This window comes from Manacus vitellinus, unplaced genomic scaffold (assembly GCF_001715985.3).
Source record: "Manacus vitellinus isolate BGI_N305 unplaced genomic scaffold, ASM171598v3 scaffold_99_pilon, whole genome shotgun sequence".
NCBI classification, from domain to species: domain Eukaryota; kingdom Metazoa; phylum Chordata; class Aves; order Passeriformes; family Pipridae; genus Manacus; species Manacus vitellinus.
In genome coordinates, this window is record NW_021940916.1 from 629,105 (window position 1) to 645,805 (window position 16,701).

General features: G+C 56.2%; 2 protein-coding genes across 4 annotated transcripts in view; one reads left to right on the forward strand and one right to left on the reverse strand.

Moving 5' to 3' along the window:
- Positions 1–9,580, forward strand: part of LOC103761674 — a 19,531-nt gene extending 9,951 nt beyond the window's left edge. The window contains exons 3-6 of the mRNA XM_029965362.1: positions 5,036–5,120; positions 5,313–6,212; positions 6,300–6,465; positions 8,057–9,580. Coding sequence (XP_029821222.1) covers positions 5,118–5,120; positions 5,313–6,212; positions 6,300–6,465; positions 8,057–8,904 — 1,917 coding nt within the window. The 5' untranslated portion in view covers positions 5,036–5,117 and the 3' untranslated portion in view covers positions 8,905–9,580. The remainder of the gene's footprint in view (positions 1–5,035; positions 5,121–5,312; positions 6,213–6,299; positions 6,466–8,056) is intronic.
- Positions 9,581–10,617: 1,037 nt separating this feature from the next.
- Positions 10,618–14,838, reverse strand: MISP (mitotic spindle positioning). Of its 3 annotated transcripts, none has more exons than XM_018086607.2 (4): positions 12,529–14,838; positions 11,889–12,091; positions 11,441–11,479; positions 10,618–11,250 (listed from the first exon to the last, which is right to left on the reverse strand). In XM_018086607.2, exons 1-4 carry the CDS (start codon positions 14,552–14,554, stop codon positions 11,164–11,166), a joined length of 2,355 nt encoding a protein of 784 aa, XP_017942096.1. In that variant the 5' UTR covers positions 14,555–14,838; the 3' UTR covers positions 10,618–11,163. The 3 variants fall into 3 exon arrangements, with proteins under 3 accessions (XP_017942096.1, XP_008926516.2, XP_017942097.1); XM_008928268.3 differs by having other exon boundaries at positions 11,889–12,100; XM_018086608.2 differs by lacking the exons at positions 11,441–11,479; positions 11,889–12,091.
- Between the last annotated feature and the right edge of the window lie 1,863 nt (positions 14,839–16,701).

Consider the following 16,701-nt stretch of genomic DNA (forward strand, 5'->3'; position numbering starts at 1 on the left):
CGGTACCGGGCGGCAGGAACAAAAGGGGTCCTTGTTTCACGTCGTTCCCGGGTGATTTGCGAGCCCGGCACACCCAAACGCGGCGGAACCGGCAGGATCAAAGGAGCTCGTACAGCAGGAGACACCGGAATCACCCCGTGCCCGGCGCTTAGGGGCAAAGCCGGGGGCAGCGAGTGAAACGGCAACACTCCTGCATGGCCCCCGGGGTGAGGTCACCGACCACGGAACAGCGACAGTGGCGGGGGCACAGTCGGTCCCCACGGCCTGGCTGTGCCTGTAACTGCTCCATGCTCATCCCAGCACCTGTCTGGGAACAAAACATCCCGGGGAGAGTCACAGCCTGCACGTGGGATCATGAGGACAGTCTGACCATCTGTCCCCATGGCACTGGCACAGGTGTGAGGTGCCTCCAGATACCACCAGGGCCCTGACAAGGTGTCAGCGACGGTGCAGCATTTCCTGTCCAGGTCACACATTTGCCCATCGCTGATTTCAGCTTTCCCACTTCCTCCTGAACTCCTATTTATAGAAGTTCATGGTTTCAAATGACTTTTTTCTGTCACTCGGGCTGGTTTGGTGGCTGATCCCTGCTTAGTGGCCCAGGCAATGCTGTACCAGCTGCCCGTGGCTTTTATTATTGCTTTTCAGAGGCCTTGATGCAGTGCTCACAGTCACATCCCAGGCCAGTGTCTCCAGAACGCAGCCCCTCAGGAGCAGAGACAGGAATGGGGGGAAAGTGGTGTCCGAATCTTTGAACAAGAAAGCTCTTGTTTGAGGAATGTGGTGCTGGAGGCCAGTGTTTGCCAGCAGGGTCTGCCTCCCGCTCAGAGCCGGTGCCTGCAGTCAGACCCTGCCCTCTGCAGACTCACAGGGCGGGGGGGGGATTTTCTGGAAGCATCTCTCAAAATGGAGGAACGGCGCCCTGTAGCCAGTACAGGATATATCCTGGGAATTGTATTTCTGCAGACAGGGCAGGAGGGGCTGGTGGAACTATGTGCGGAAGCAGGAAGAGAGCTGAAGAGGTGCTGAGAATGCTCTTGTACAGGGCAGAGGAGGAGGGAAACAAACATCTCAGAGAACAGGAAAACTGAAGTGCTGGAAAATGATGGATCCACCCCCCAGGCCCCTGCTAAGGAGGGTGGGACAAGCTCCATGATTTCTGGCAGCCACGAGCTGCTGCTGCTCCGCTCAGCTCTGTCCTGCAGCCAGATGTGTTGAGTGCAGCTTCAGCCCTTCCTGCCCGACACACCCCGGCAGTGCCCCCACGCTGGCCACAGCTCTGGCGGTGCCCCACACCTGTGTTTGGCCCCCCAGCTCCAGGGAGGGATTCCCGAGGGAGCAGGGAAGGGGGCAGGAGTCAAGTGTAAGCACTGCTGTTCTGTATCCTGTTGTTTTCCTACCAGGATTGTTGCAGTTTCCTGCACTGTCTTATCTGGAGCAGGGAAGCCAGCGCTCTCCAGTTTGCTGGTGTGTGTCAGTGTGTGTCCCGGGTTCTAATCTGCAAAACAGGCGTTAGAGCCCCTGAGAGGAACCAGCCAGGGCTGTCACAGGGCAGGGGGACAGGGACAGAGGGGGCAAAGGGCTTTTAGTGCCTTGAAATGAGTGTCTTTATTTGGTGCTCCTGTTTGCACAAGGCTGTGTGTGTCACACGGGTTTGGGCCTTCGGCACACCCAAGAGGGACAGGGAGGAAGATCCCGATGGTGACATTCTGAGGTGATTCTGTGTTTGACAGACTTTACAGGAGGATAATTTTTAGAAAATGCTGAGCGTGCTTTCCCCCATCCCCAAAGGCTCAAAGTACAAACAGGAAAGTCTTAAAGCAAAAAGACCATTTCCGTGTTTCAGTCAGCCCGGAGTTCAGTCTCCCCGAAACGCTGGAGACTCCTGTGAAGTTACTTGGCCATATTTTCTGTAATACAGAGGTAAAATCTGCATCCACAGCACTGAGGCCTGGAAAGCTGTGCAGAGGAACAGGGCCTGAGAAAGCCAAATCTTGTAGATTTAAAAAAAACCAACCACCTTTTTTCCTCGAGTGAACCTGAATTTGTCTAACTATGTGTTTTAGCAGTGCACTGAATTCCCCATGGGTTAAAAAAAATTAAATCCTTTACTGTACAGCTCTGGAATGTCCTGTTTTCAGGACAGAAAGGTGTAGGTCCTGCACACAGTGTCCATTATCAGATGGGAGCCTCTCCTGGAAGGAAAATTAACCCAACACGTCGGCTCCCAACCACGCAGACACTGAACCAGGCACAAGGCTCCAAAACAAAACTCCCTCCCCACAGGCATCCCAGGGTTGTTGGAAGCAGGTAAAAACTGTGGCAGTGATCAAGATGGATTTTTATTATTTAAAGAGAAGATAAGTATGCCAGTTCAGCCTTTGGGGGAAGGATGGGTCATTTTTCTCACTCAGCTGTGACTGTGAATCCAGGCCAATTCCACTTGCCATTCCTTTGGGGCACTCCCAGCTGCTGGAAGTGTGGGGGCTGCAGTGGGCTGAAGGGTCTGTAGCTGAGCACCAGAATCTGTGCTGGGAACTAAATAGCAAGAGAAAAAAAGGGTTTTTTCCCCGAGCCATCAGGAAGAGGAAGACATGTGTCTGGAGATAAGGAAAGATAAAAGCATTCCACTTGCAGAGGCCTGTGATAGGGATCAAGATGTTCATCTGCCAAGTCAGTAATTTTGTGGCCTTATAACCATGTGGAGCTTCCGTTCCTGTTACCTTTTCCCACACTGACTGAAGGCACTGGATTATTGGCATGGAAGTTCCTTTGAGTCTGTCCGAGCAGCTCAGCCCTTTCAGGGAATTGCACAGGCTGAACTCAGAGATAAAACTCTCTTTGACTTCAGGAGGGAAAACAGTTCTCCCTGGAGTTTAGGTGCAGCTTTTGGGGGCTCAGCAGGCACAGTCTGTGAGCTCCCTGGCCTGGGGAGGTGGGAACAGGTCAGACACCTCTGGGGAGAAGCTTGGGCAGAGCCACTTTCTGTGAGGGGTCAGGATAGCCAAAACAGCTGTTGGAGGTGACTCCCTGCCCTGTTTGCTGGCATCCATCAGGCGTGAGCTCACGGGGACAGTAGATCCATCCAAGGCCTTGATTAACGTCAGGAGCTCAAAGTGCATTTGCTGCTTCCAAACAGGCTTTTATTGTCTGATTTTTGGTTAAAGCAGCAGTAGATTTCTGTAAAAAATGCTCTGTAAATCCTGGCTTTGCACATTCCACACGCTGGCACACACAACAAGCAAGCATTCAGGCTAAAATTATCCGTGCTATCATTAGGCAGGAACACATGGATTGATGGAGCCTAAGTGCAGAAGAGAGCTGTGCTGTTGTGCTGCAGGCAGGCTCACCCCAAAGGGAGCAGTTCCTGTGCTTCCCAGTCATTCCCTGTCGGCACCTGCTAGAGGTGTGACCTGTTCCCTTTGGACAGGAGAGCCGGTGGGTTGGGCTGGTGGTGGGCGGGCACTGAAGGCCCCAGGCACCAGGGACGCCGGGCACAGCCTCTGCCCTGGGGCCGGCACTCCTGCGGCACAGCCGTTCCTGCCCCAGCGCTGCCAGGTCTGCCTTCAGCGTAACCCACACTCCTGAGATCAATCCCTGCGGACAAGCACCGCGTTCACGGATTACAGAGCAGCCCTGCAGCTGTCAGCTGGGATGGGCTTCTCCCGTGTTCCACAGCTCACCGGCAGAGCAGGAGCCCCGGGGCTGCAGCTGCCGTACCTGGCAGTGGGTGCTCAGGTGTGCTGGGCTGTCCTCACTGACCGCCAGCCAGGGCCTGTTCTCACCAAGAGCTGTGTCACATTTAGGCCAGAACTGCTCAAAGAACCAGTGTAGACATGGGTCCTGTGTCCAGTGTTTTCAGCCTGGCTTCTTTTACCTCGACTAATTGCAAAGCTTTTAATTAATCATGGCCCGAGACGCCTGGAGCACAGGCTCCACTCCGGCCTGCGAGCGCACGGTGTCAGTCACGGAGGGTGACACGGTGTCAGTCACGGAGGGTGACACGGTGTCAGTCACAGCGGGTGACACGGTGTCAGTCACGGAGGGTGACGCGGTGTCAGTCACGGAGGGTGACACGGTGTCAGTCACGGAGGGTGACGGTGTCAGTCACGGAGGGTGACGCGGTGTCAGTCACAGAGGGTGACGCGGTGTCAGTCACGGAGGGTGACGGTGTCAGTCACGGAGGGTGACATGGTGTCAGTCATGGAGGGTGACGCGGTGTCAGTCACGGAGGGTGACACGGTGTCAGTCACGGAGGGTGACGGTGTCAGTCACGGAGGGTGACGCGGTGTCAGTCACAGAGGGTGACGCGGTGTCAGTCACGGAGGGTGACGGTGTCAGTCACGGAGGGTGACATGGTGTCAGTCACGGAGGGTGACACAGTGTCAGTCATGGAGGGTGACGCGGTGTCAGTCACAGAGGGTGACGCGGTGTCAGTCACGGAGGGTCCCGGCTGCTGTGGTGCCGAGGGTCCGTTACGTGTTCCCTGTGACACAGAGACAGGAAGGAATGTCCAGGCTGCTACATGGAGCCTTCCAAATAGATGGGAGAGTTTCAGTCTCTAGTATAAATACGAGTTAAATGTGCAAATCCTTCAGTTGGGAAACCACCTCTTGTTACTGTTTGCACAGTCAGAGAATGTCAGATTGAACCAGCCTCGCTATTCCTGGTTCTCTCTCTGCAGTTCAGCACTCGGAGACACAGAGCTTGCCAACCACAGAGTGCTGAAGGAACAACTCACAGAGTTCAGTTTGTAAAATCCTATTTTCAGTGTTTATATTTCGTTTCTGTTTTGTTGGTGCTGCAGAGGCTGATCCTGCAAATATTTACTCCAGTCAGGTTTTGTGTTTGGAGTTCCTGGGAACCCAGGGAGCTCAGCCCAGGGAGGGCACGGGCCTGAAGTGGTCTTTGTTCTGGGCTGAGCTTGGAGAAGTTCAGTTGCCTCTGCTGGTCAGGGTTTTTTTAATATATATACACACATATATATACACATACATACATGTATTTAGACACACACGTGTGATAATTATTTCAGGTGCTGAGAGAGAAAGGCCATTCAAAGAGTCACTTACTGATCTCCACCTGAGAGAAGGCTCAGCGACACAGAAAGCAGCAGCATGGTGAGTGTTCTGTTATGGCATAAATGATCCCACAGACAGAAAGAATGAACAAATTGGTTTGTGAAAGGAATCATGAGAGGAAATTGCCGATCTACAATTATCACTCTATTGGGGAGGGACAGAAACAGCCCCAGGACTGCTCTTCTCTGCACAGCCCCTCTCACTCATGTTCTTTCCAACATGCCTTTGCAGAACAAGAGCTCTGGTGATGGAGAGTGCAGCAAAGCCAGTTCCCTTCACACAGGTCTCTCCAAACTTGTGATCTGGGCACACAGTCACGGGACCATATGCAACGAGATCCCAGCCCTGGAATTTATACAGAACACGGGTCACCTGAGCAGGGACAATGCTATGCTGTGGATGTGCAGAGTCGGACATGCCTATCACTGGCAGTATGAGAAGTTACATGACAGAGACAGAGAAGGGACTGAGGCTGTAGGAAGGAAAAGGAGGCCCCAGTTTTCCGAGGCTTCAGCAAGGGAAGATAGCTTTGGGGAAAAGAGGCTCAGGCTGACCCCATCATCTTTTGAGAGGGCTCAAGCAGATGTTGGGAGCACAGGGTCATGTGGCAGATCCCCAGGAGTCACTCAGCAGAAGGCTGACACAGCCTATGCAAGGCATAAGAAGCCATCACCCAGAGGGAGTCAGAATACCAGGGAACTGATGACACCTTGCTCTGCAGCAGAGCAGCACTTGGCAGTCGCTGGGCTCCAGACTGGTGGTCAGAACGTGAAGCTCAAAGATGACGATGACGTACTGATCATCTCCGACGAAGAGCAGTGCGCGGCAGTTAAAGACAACCGAGGAGACAGAATCAACCAGAATAATGTGTCAGAGCCACCTACTCAGGTGGATTTGCAGATGCTCCACCGCCAGGAGTTGGCATTTCACCAGCCAACAGCCCCTCAAAGATCTGCCTTTGCCAGCATGGCAGGGCCACCTCTAGCCCGTGCCTATGTTCTGCAGTCCCCTGTCAGCAACCTGGAGGACCCAGGCAGGAACATCCTGAGGTTGGGTCATTTCACTGCTGCAGGGCCCACGGCTGAAACTTCCAGAGGGAGGAACCCCCCAGAGTCAGCAGCACCTCTTCCTGTCTCCAGCACCGAAGAGAAGGCCCAGCTTGAGTCATGCCCCTTGGTGACATTCTTTAAGTTCCAAGCCACTGCTGATGTCCAGCAGCAGCTCCAGCTGAGCCCTCCAAAGCATGGCATGCTAGGAGTGGACTCCAGCAGGAATGGCACTGAGAATTTGGCAGAGGAGAGTGAGCCGTCGGGATCCAGGCAGGCACCTCATCCTTCAGCCTTCCAGAGTCCAGAGAGCCATCCACCTGCAGCCTCAAACAGAGGTAAGAGAGCCCAGAGTTCTGTGCCTGCAGGGGTGTGGGGGTGTTCTTTTAATCACTTTCCCAAAATAGCAAAGGAGGGCGAGTTCACATCACTGCCAAGGTCTATTCTGCAGCATCTAAGTAAATCCCTTGGATTTGGGGCACTCTTGTTTCTACTCAAAGGGACTAAAAAGATCCCTGCCTGAAGCAATTAGCACTTCTGTAGGAAATGCCCTTCCCTGAGTTACCCAAAGGTGTTCTTGGCTGCAGCCTAGCCCTAACATCCCAGTGTTGAACACTTTGGTCTTCCATTTTATGTAGTATCCCCACATGGAACATTGGCTGTACTTGAGACAGTCCCTATGAGAAACTGGAGCCAGAGATGGGAACTTGGTTCTCAAGAGAAGGAAACAAGGGGAAGTAACTTAACCCAGAGAAATTGTGGCTGAAGCCCTGCCTGCACCAAAGCCAGTGGCAAAAGATCCCAGCGCTGGCAGTGGCAGAGTGTCAGCCCTGCATGGGAAGTGCCAGGAGCTCCATGCATTGCTTTAGTCCTTTCAAGAATGAAGGTTTTCATATGCACTGTCCTGCAGCGTGGGGGCCTGGGTACATGCTTGGGAAGGGCAGAGGGTGCTGAGGCAGCATTTGGGGTCTGCCTGTGATGTGCTTACACTGTCGGTGCTGGTCCTGAACAGGCTTGGGGTTACAGACACTCGTGTTCCTTGTGGAGCCACAACCACACAAACTGCCACAGTTGGGTTTTGGGAGCATTATTTGACTATTTTCATAGCTGACATCAAGTGTCATCTGAAGGGACTGGACATTCACCTGGGAATGTCTGTGTAGTGTCTGTTCCTGCCAAGGTAGCTGGCTCATGGCTCAGAAGAGGCCTTGGCATTATTGATTCATGAGCCATTGCTCTCTGCACCCAGAGCAGTCAGTACAAAACAGGCCAGAAACCCAAACCAGTGGGACAGGGATCAGAGGAATCCACCTAATCCATCCACAATATGTCAGGATGACAGCTAAGCATGTACAAAAGAACCTGGTACAAAAAGGGGAACCTATAGATGTTGGCTCACGAGCCCTTTCCCATCTCCCCCTCCTCAGTCCTGGACAAGTCACAGGCAAGCAGATGGAGCTTTCCATCAATCCAAAGAATTAATTTCTCACGCTACATTGAACTAGGTAGATGTGGTATTGCCATGGCAACTTAAGAGAGAGCCCAACTGGAATCCTGGCAGTCCTTTAAACAATATAATAATACACGTTTACTCACCTGTTTGTTTTCCCTCACCATCCTCCTCAACTTTTGGTTCATGCTTTTATTTCATGATGACAGGGAAATCTCCCTGTCTGGCAGTGAGGAGGGCCAGCAGCCAACAGAGAGGGAGCAGGAAGGAGCCCAGCCCTCCCTGGAGAGGTGGGTGCTGTCAGGTGCCGCTGGTTGTGGAGAACACAAAACTGACCCACAGCTCTAGGGGAGGGGTTTGAGAGAGTCCTGGCCCCCAAATGGCTTTCAGAAGGGAGGTGGACACCATCCTGCATCTCCTTGTGTTTTACTGATCTTTGTGAATTCTCGCTCTCTACAAAGCTGTGTCTTAACTTTCAGGTGTTCTGCAGAAGCAGGAGAAAAAGAAAAACTGTCCCACTAGTGACATAAAGGTGTTCAAAGACTGGCTGATGTTGCACCACCCCTCTGAGACACGTGAGATCCACACGCTGCCACCTGAAGACCTCGACCGCTACCTGGTCTCATTCTTCAGCTCCACCAAGAGACAGGATGGCACAGATTTTTCTGCCCATTCCTTTGGCTTCTTGCAGCGCAACATCGAGCGGTACCTCAAGGAGCACAGCTACCAGTACAACGTGGTGAGAGGGCTGGAGTTCAGGGCCTCTCAGGAGGCTTGGAAACTAAAGTATCAGTGCCTGTTCCAAAAGAAGAGGGAGGAAGAGTGGAGTATTTTGGAGAACCTGACAGATGAAGATGTGGAAAACCTTCGTAAGAAGGGAATTTTAAACAGGATGGACCCTCAGGGCTTTCTGCACCTCATGTTCACCAGCATTGTTAGGGGGTTTGGGGCAAGCACCCACCGCCAGAGCCACCACCTCTACTGGGGACAGCTGGTGCTGAGGAAGAGTGAGGGAGAGGTGGAGTACTTGGAGTGGAAGGATGATCTGAGCCCAGAAGGAAACAAAGGGGAGTCAAGCCCACGGCTCTTTGCCAAGCCTGCTGATCCAGAGAACTGTCCAGTCACCAGTTACAAGGAGTACGCCAGGAGGAGGCCCCCGGACAGCCTGAACGACAGCGATGCACTTTACCTGGCTCCCAGGTCACAGTGCTCCAGCTGGGACGAGGTGTGGTACTTCAGCAAGCCACTGACAAGAGCCAAAATGGAAAAGATCTTGAAAGTTATTACCCAGCAAATCAGAGGAGCCATAAGGAAGCCCAGGCAATAGAGGTGTCCCCTCAGCTTTCCCCCTTAAACCACTCCAAGGCTCCTCTGAAACAGAATCCTGTCGTGATATTTGGTGTAGGCTGAGAGCAAACATCCTTCTGCTGGTCTTTGCCTTGGCACTGAAGGCACCTACACATCTGCAGCGCCTCAGCTTCAAGGTAAATTCCTCTGTTGTTCTTTCTGTTATTGGAATTGATAATTCAGTGAGTTAATGAGAATCTTCCGTTTCACATTTACGAAATGAGTTAATGTTCTACTGTACAGTCAGTGCCATGAGAAACCACCAGTGCTGACATAGAGGTCTTGAGGGTGGCACAGCCCAGCCAGGAGTGTCAACTGCACCTTCATTTTGGGGGCTGACACAGCTCAGCCCGGGGCACAGGCCTGCAGGGAAGGATGAGCAACACGAGGAGAACGACGACGTTGCTGATCCCCATCTCATGGGATTGCTTCCAACAAGGTTCAGGTCATTTCCCTTAGTGAAAGATTCATAGATTGCAGAAGTTGTGGCTGTTTTAAGAAGTTATTTAAAGTGTCTGACAGTGTTGAAAGGTTTTATGGTAAGTGGTTTCCCTGGAGTGCAAAATGCAGCTCCCCAAAGGCCCTGGGAGATGTGCCGAGCTCTGCTCAGGGCTGTTCAGTGCCTGTTACATTCCAGTCACATTGTTGGTTGCATTGTTGACAGAACCAAATAAAAGAACCTTTAGCTCAGTCCTGTCTGTCTGTTCTACCAGGTTGCAGCAGGTGCCCTGAACAGCGGGTGGTGGCTCCCTGGAACACCAGCATGTTCCACGTTGTTCCCTGCAGTGTCCCTGGAACACCAGCGTGTTCCACGTTGTTCCCTGTGGTGTCCCTTGCTCCTGGCCTGCTGGTGCAAAGCTCTCCTAGGGGGAGTTTGGGCCCTTTGAAGCCCTCCGAGCCACCTCCATGGTTTCTGAACAAGGCCTTGGGGGCCAAGCCCTTTGCCAGAATCGGTCCTGTTTGAGGAATTTCACACCACCAGATAACTTAGGGATGTTTGAAGAGACATAAAGAAAGACAAACTCAGTTTGTCCAAAGTGCTGAAGGGCGTCTGCCTGTTCCCCTAATGCTGCTGAGCCCTGAGGGCATCACGAAGGCCCCACGATGGCACAGCCATCCCAAAGGGCCCACCAGTGCCCAGGTGACCCAGCTGAGGGCACAGCTCTGCACCCCGTGGGGCCAGGCTTCTCTCAGCTCTGAGACCACCACTGGTCTGGCTTTTTCCTCCCCTGTGCTGATCAGTTTGGCCCACACCTGCCAAAAATACCCGGTGGCACAGTCAGCCCCCTCCAAGCTGTCACAGCACCTGGGCCCCTCCCAGCTCCCTGGGGCTCCACCAGGAAACTCCCCCAGTCAGCACCCACAGAGTGGGGCTGGAGTCCCAGTGGGGTCTGTGCAGGGACCCTCCTAGCAGGGGCAGCCAGGCACAGACATTTCAGTGTGCTTGGGGTCAGACAGGACCTTAAAGCCCCCTCGATGCCAACCCCCAGTGCCATCCCCACCCCAGGCAGGGACCCCTTCCCCCAGCCCTGGGTGCTCCCAGGTCCAGCCAGTGGGACCCTGGTGCTCTGCGAGCCCAGCAGCCATTGGGACCCCCAGCCCCAGCTCCCAGCAGCCCCAGCCCCACATCCCAACTGTGGGTCTCTTCCAAAACACCAGTGCAGAACCAGCAGAGCAGGTGGACAGAACAGGCTGGGAAGAACAAGAGAGCAACAACTCTTTAATAAATTAGCAAAATAAACAGCATTTATATATATATTTATATTCAATTGCTGCGTCTCCATGGATCACAGGAGTTAAGCCAGTGTTGATTCCCCAGTCTCATGGCAATGCTGATCCAGAGGCCTCAGTCCAGGTATCCCTGAGGCGATGCCTGGCCTCGTGGGACCTAAAAACCTGAAATCACTGAGAAATAAAACAGCTTTTTTGTAAGCCAGAGACACAGTTCCCAAGGGGCAAAGTGGGTTACCGGATGATTTCACCTGCTGACTCAGGTGGAAGTGATTAAAAAGTACTGATCCAATTTTTCCCCTCTTAAGAAAATAAAAAAAGTGTTCCCCCACAGGGAGGGGGAGGAAGGAGCAGATCTATTGCATGGAAGGATTATCAGTGACAACAAAACAGATTGATTTGCAGGGTACACGTCTCCAGTTGTTGCAGTGGCCAGGGGTGGAACTGATTGGGCATTTGGTCACGAGTCAGTCGATCCCAAACAGGGTGAGCCCCGGCCCAGGGTCCCTCAGTCCTCGTCGCGGACGTACTGCCCGGCCTCCCAGCGCTGGGCCATGGCGCTCTTGTGACGGATCACCCGGGTGCTCTCCACCACCTGCAGAGACCAGAATGCACAGGATCTTTGTAAAGAAGGGATTTTTATAATCAATCTGTTTTGCAGAGCTGCCCCCCTGCCAGCCCCCCAGCCCGCTCTGCTCAGTGCAGTGCCCACTCGAGGGGAGCGTGGGGGAACAGGGGTGTCAGGGCAGCGTGAGCAGAGCCCCCGCCTTCCTGAAGGACTTTACCTCTGTGTTGACCTTGTCGATGGGTTCTATGCCTGCGTACTGTGGAAAGGGGAAGACAGGATCAGATAATGGCAGCCTGGCAGGGGAATATCCAGAGGTGGCTGGATCCAGCCCCCGGGGTGGTCAGAGGAGGGGAGGCACACGCAGTCGTGCCCTCCCCGGGGTGAGGGAACGGTTCAGTCCAGGTTCCCCCCAGGAGGAAGCTGCTGCTCCTCTCCAGTCCCACCCAATGCTGGCAGCCCTGAACAGCACGTGCAGCCCTGGGGAGCTCACACGGCCCCTCACTGGTGCCACCACCACCGGGTCTCCCACCAAGCCAAACAGCTGGACCTCCAGCTCCAAGTGGGAGCCAGAACAGCCACCTCCAGCTCCAGAGCCACCAGTCTTCTCCTGGGCTCCAGCCCCCCAACCACATGCTGCCCAGAAAGAGCAAGGTAGGCACATTCACCTTTCCATCCTCCTTCACCCTCCTCCTCCTCTCTTCGCAGGGGCTGGAATGTGACGAGTCCGGGGTGGGGGTCTCCGTGCTGCCCTGGGAGGAACTGGCCACTCTCAGTGGGGTGAAGGACGACATCAGCCCCAGGATCCCCGTCTGGTGTGAGGCAGGAGTGGAGACAGGAGACCCAGACACCGAGTAGCTGCCACTGGCACCTGAAGCAGCTTTGCAAGAAAGCATCGGGGTGTGAGGGACTCCAGGACCACTCCCAGGGGCTGGAGACCCTCTGGAGAGCCAGGCCCCTGCCCCAGACCCACGTCCGCAGCAGGTCCGGCAGATTTGGTCACAGCTGGGGCCCTGTGTCTGGGCCCCAGCCAGGGACTGCAGGAGCTAGGAGGGGAAGTGCATGAGCTGGGCCCTTCCAGCCCTGTTTGCTGCTGTAACGTGACACAAAGTCATCAAGCCCTGAGCAGCTCGAATCAAAAGCCATGCTGCTCCTGCGGCGCCTATTCCTCCTCAGCAGCAGTTCTCCTGCTGACTCCAGTGTGTTGGTATCAAGTTCTCCTGGGACAACTTGCTACCAGCGCACAGGAGCCCTTATGGGCATCCCACAAGATCGTTGCTCTACCACTCTGCCCCTCTCCTCCCTTACCGGAGCTGTGCCGAGAGCGGGAGCCCTCCTGGGGAACACTGTCTCTGTAGTTGTTCATCAGCCGCCGCCGCTGCTCCTGCAGCTCCTCTTCCCTCTGCAGGTCGCTCCGGATCTCCTCCTCAATCAGTGCAGACGTCTGGGGCTTCCAGGTCCGCAGGCGGTACTGCTCCTCCCGGCCGTCCTCCCTCCGCAGCGGGCTCTGCGTCCCCATGTCCTCCGCGAAGGAGACCTTCGGCTTCCAGAAGGAGAGGGAGAAGTACTCTCTGGGCAGGACAGCAGTGCCGGTGGGGCTTGGGGTGGAGCCGGGAAGCTTCCCTCCCCAGGAATCCTTGCTCCCCCATTTGCTGGCACTGGCGGAAGCGTGCTGGGACACCGACGGCTTCTCCTGGCTCCTCTCGCTGACGGTGAAGCGCGGCTGGGACAGCTGGAAGTGCGCGATGCTCGCTGTGTAGCTGGGACTGCTTCTCCTGCCCCTGGTGTCTTCCGTGGGGCTGGGGCTCGAGGGCTGCTCCGCCACAAACTCCTTAACCCAGCTCCTCCGCTCCTCTGCCTGCCTTGGGGCCGTGGACTTCTGCGGGGGGGCTTCCTCCTGCTCAAACACCCTCCTGCGCTCGTCCAGCTCCTGATGCGTCCCCCTGTCATACGCCCCCAGAAGCCTCCCTTGCCTCTTCAGATCTTCCTCTCGCTTGGTTTCCTGCTCGATTTCCCTCTGGACGTAAAGGGAAGCACGGCCTCTGTCCTTCCCTTTCCTGCCTGGGCCGGGAGAGCCATGAAGGGCGAGGACAGGCTTGGTCTGGATCTCCACCAGCTCGCTGCTGGAGGTCAGCCGCTGGATACCCCTCTCTTTCCAGAGGTTCTCCTCCCTCTCCATCGCCATGCGGATCTCCCGCTCGATGGGCGTCTCACTGCTGACCTTCGTCTCCTTGCCCAGCCCGTTGCTGCCAGCCCTCAGATCCACGAGGCCACTGAAGGTCTCATTGGAGGCACTTCCATCACTGCCGTAGCCTGTGTTGGCTTCATTGTACATCTCACCCAAACCGGAGTCCAGGTCCTCTCTGGACAATGCTTTGGTCAGGCTGGACATTTTCACAATGGGATATGACCTTTCAATGTGAGCTTTTCTGGGAGTAGAAACCTCCTCCTTCTCGGGTGTCTTGTAGGACACATTGTAAACCTGGTAAACACTCTTGTCCCTCCTGCTCTGGCTTGATGTACCGGCACTACCATAACCTCTCACAGCCTTCGTGGCCATCTCAGGGCTATGCCACTCTTCCCTGGAGACTTTTGTCACTGACTCTGGCTTAGGGGATATAGCCTGCTGCCCTGGGCTGAAAAAAGAGCCTGGGCTGGTCTTCTCTAGCATCAGAAACTGCTGCCGAGCCGCGGAGAAGTTGATCTGCTCTGTGTCGATATTGTCAGGGTCCACAGGTGTCGCAGCCCTGCCTGGGGAAGGTTTGTCAAAGCTGATGGCAAAGCTGGTGGTGACACTGCCTGCATGCCTGCCTTCACCCTGGCTGCCCATGCCAGTGTTGATGGAGCTCAGCTCATCCATGGAGCTCCACCTCTCAGCAATGGTAGAGCTCTTCCTCATCACCTGGCTCCGGATGACCTCCCTCCTCTCGTCCTCAAGCTCCCTGGCTTTCTCAGGTGAGATGTTGGGTGGAGGGACCCTGTACACGTCCTGTTCCTCCTCGTCATAGAGCTTCGAGGGTTTCCTCTCACCCCTGTAAGCCCTGAGGTCGTACAGGCTTCCCGACTTCACCACCTCCAGCTTGGACTCTCTGTCCGGGGACGGGGTCCAGACATCTTTTCCACCCTCCAGGAAATATGAGGGTGACTGGGACCTCCTCTTCCAGCCATAGCCATTTTCTACCCTCTGGGTGCTGTGTTGAGTGGAGCCAAACACATCGTCGTCGCTGTCAGCCCTCAGCTCTGCCAGCGAGCCGGTCTGGTGCCCATCGCTGGAGTCAGGCCTGTGCGAGGCCTGTGGGAACTGGAACACCAGATGTCTGGTGACTCTGTCCATCTCCTGGGAAGAGCCACCCCTCTGCCAACCTGTCTTCGGACCGGGGCCGCTGCTCAGCTTCAAGGTCACCCACGAGCTTCTGGCTCAGCAGAGGCCAAGGGGCCGGACCTGGCTGTCCCTGCAAGCAGGAGGGGAGAGCAGCTGTTTAGAGCAGCAGGAGGAACGGAGGTCAGGGCACAGCCCCTCTTCCAGCCTGGTACCACTGTCCTTGCTGGGGACAGACACCAACCTGCCCCGTCTGGGGCAGCAGGCAGAGCACAAAGCACCGTTCCCAGCAGGAATTGCCACAGAGCCCAGATCCCCCTCTGACCTCTGTCCCCCAGCCTGGGCACGTTCCAAGGGTGCACAGCCAAACCTGCCGCAGGTTCGCGGCACCACCAGTGGCAGTGAGACCACAGCCACGGCCCGGCTGGGCACTGCCCTGGGCACAGACACCCTCTGGTGTCGTGTGGGCCTCTCCACATGCACAGGGCAGGGAGGGACCTCCAGCCCCTGGCGGCACCAGCAGGGAGAGGTGGCAATAGAGGCACTGAGGCCACCCCTGCCTGGAATATCTCCTCGTGCATTTACAGGAAGGAGCCTCCAAGCAGCCGAGCTGTAGAAACAACTGGGTCATAAAAGTGGTTTCATGGCTCATAAAATGAGGGGACTTTAACCCCCCTGGCATGCAGGGCGGGAGTGAACGGCCCTGACCTTGAGGTTGATGCTCCAGCGCTGGCTGGGCCAGAGCCGGCTGGGACAGCGGGTGCCAGGCAGGGAGGGGCAGCACAGGTGGGTCCCCATGAGGCAGCAGCTCTCACCACACCTCAGACACCATCCCGGCCCCAGCGCCGGGGACACCAACGTCACCCACGGACAAGCCGGGCGTGCCCAGAGCCAGCAGCACATCCTGTCCCGCTGTTTGCCGAGGCTTAGCCACAGCCTTGCTGTCACCCGTCACCACTCCTGAGCCCCAGCAGGTCAGGGTGTGTCACTGCCGGGCACTGCTCCGGAGATCTCATGGCCTGCTGGGAGCATGAGGCAAAACGGGAGCAAGCCCACGGTGATGCCAGGGGCAGCCCAGAGCTGCCGTGGTACTTGCAAGCACAGCTCAGGGTGAGGCTCCCCAGGACAGAGGCAGGTGCCTGGTGCTCCCCGTATCTGGAGCATCCCAGCTCATCCCCAGGATGAGAGCACTCTGGATATGGCTCCTTCCTGCAGCAACACTGGTGGCTGAGCTTCCCCTGCTCACCTCCAGCCCTCCTAGGATGCACTGTCCTCCCACAGGGCAAGTGGGGTTGGGCTCCAGTCAGGAGCTGTTTAAGCCTTTCCTGGATCTCATCAGCGGCACCTGGGATGTCCTGGCTGCCCATGCCCAGCCCCGGTGGCTCAGCCTCTCCCCTGCAGCTCTGCTCTGCTGAATTTCCCTGTAATTCCCCTACCTGTGATTCAGTCTTGCTCTTTCATTGCCCCTGGTGACCTGGATAGTGAAAACCACCTGACCACACCTCTTACCGTGTTTGGGGTGGTCGAGGTCCTGGCTGGAAGGGGACACCCCCCCGGGGAGCGCTGGCAGCTGGCACAGGAGGGGAGCAGGGAGGAGGAAGCCAGCTGGGCTCTTATCAGGGCTGCTCCACTCGAGCGGAACGGCCCCTCCCAGAGCTGCGCCCAAATCCATCCACCTGGCTCAGCTCTGTCCGGCGCTGAGGGACGGTCGGGGTTTAGGGGTCCCGGCCATTCCCCCTGGGCCAGGCTGCCCCCAGCCCAGCCAAGCACCACGAGAGGTGCTGGCCAGAGCAGGTGGCATTGCAGCCCCTGCCAGTCTGGCCTGGGCCCCCCCACTGCAAGGAGACATCTGGGGCGCTTTCCAGGGCCTGCCTGTGCCAGGGGTTCTGTGGGGCTGCAGAGCTGCAGGGCCTGCTCCCGCCCTGTGCCGGTGGCCGCGAGCGCTCCCAGCCCGACCGACGTGCGAGGCGTGTGGCCAACGTCCCTCCGCCCGCCCACGGGCTGCACCAGCCCTCCCTGCACACCCTCGCTGCCACCGTCCCTGGCTGGGCACCGGTCCCTCCGAGGCTGGGGGACATGGTGGCCCCCCAGCACCTGGCACTGCCCTCACCCCCGACCACGCTGCACTTACTGTCCAGGAAGCCGTCGGGGCGGGGGTCCCC

Bases quoted from the DNA above. Each gene is read 5' to 3' on its own strand.
- MISP (XM_008928268.3), bottom strand. From the start codon at position 14,554: ATGGACAGAGTCACCAGACATCTGGTGTTCCAGTTCCCACAGGCCTCG. The intron at 12,101-12,528 runs GTAAGGGAGGAG...TTTCTTGCAAAG, and splicing joins CCGCTCTCGGCACAGCTCCG to CTGCTTCAGGTGCCAGTGGC. The intron at 11,251-11,440 runs GTAAAGTCCTTC...TGGTCTCTGCAG, and splicing joins TCGACAAGGTCAACACAGAG to GTGGTGGAGAGCACCCGGGT.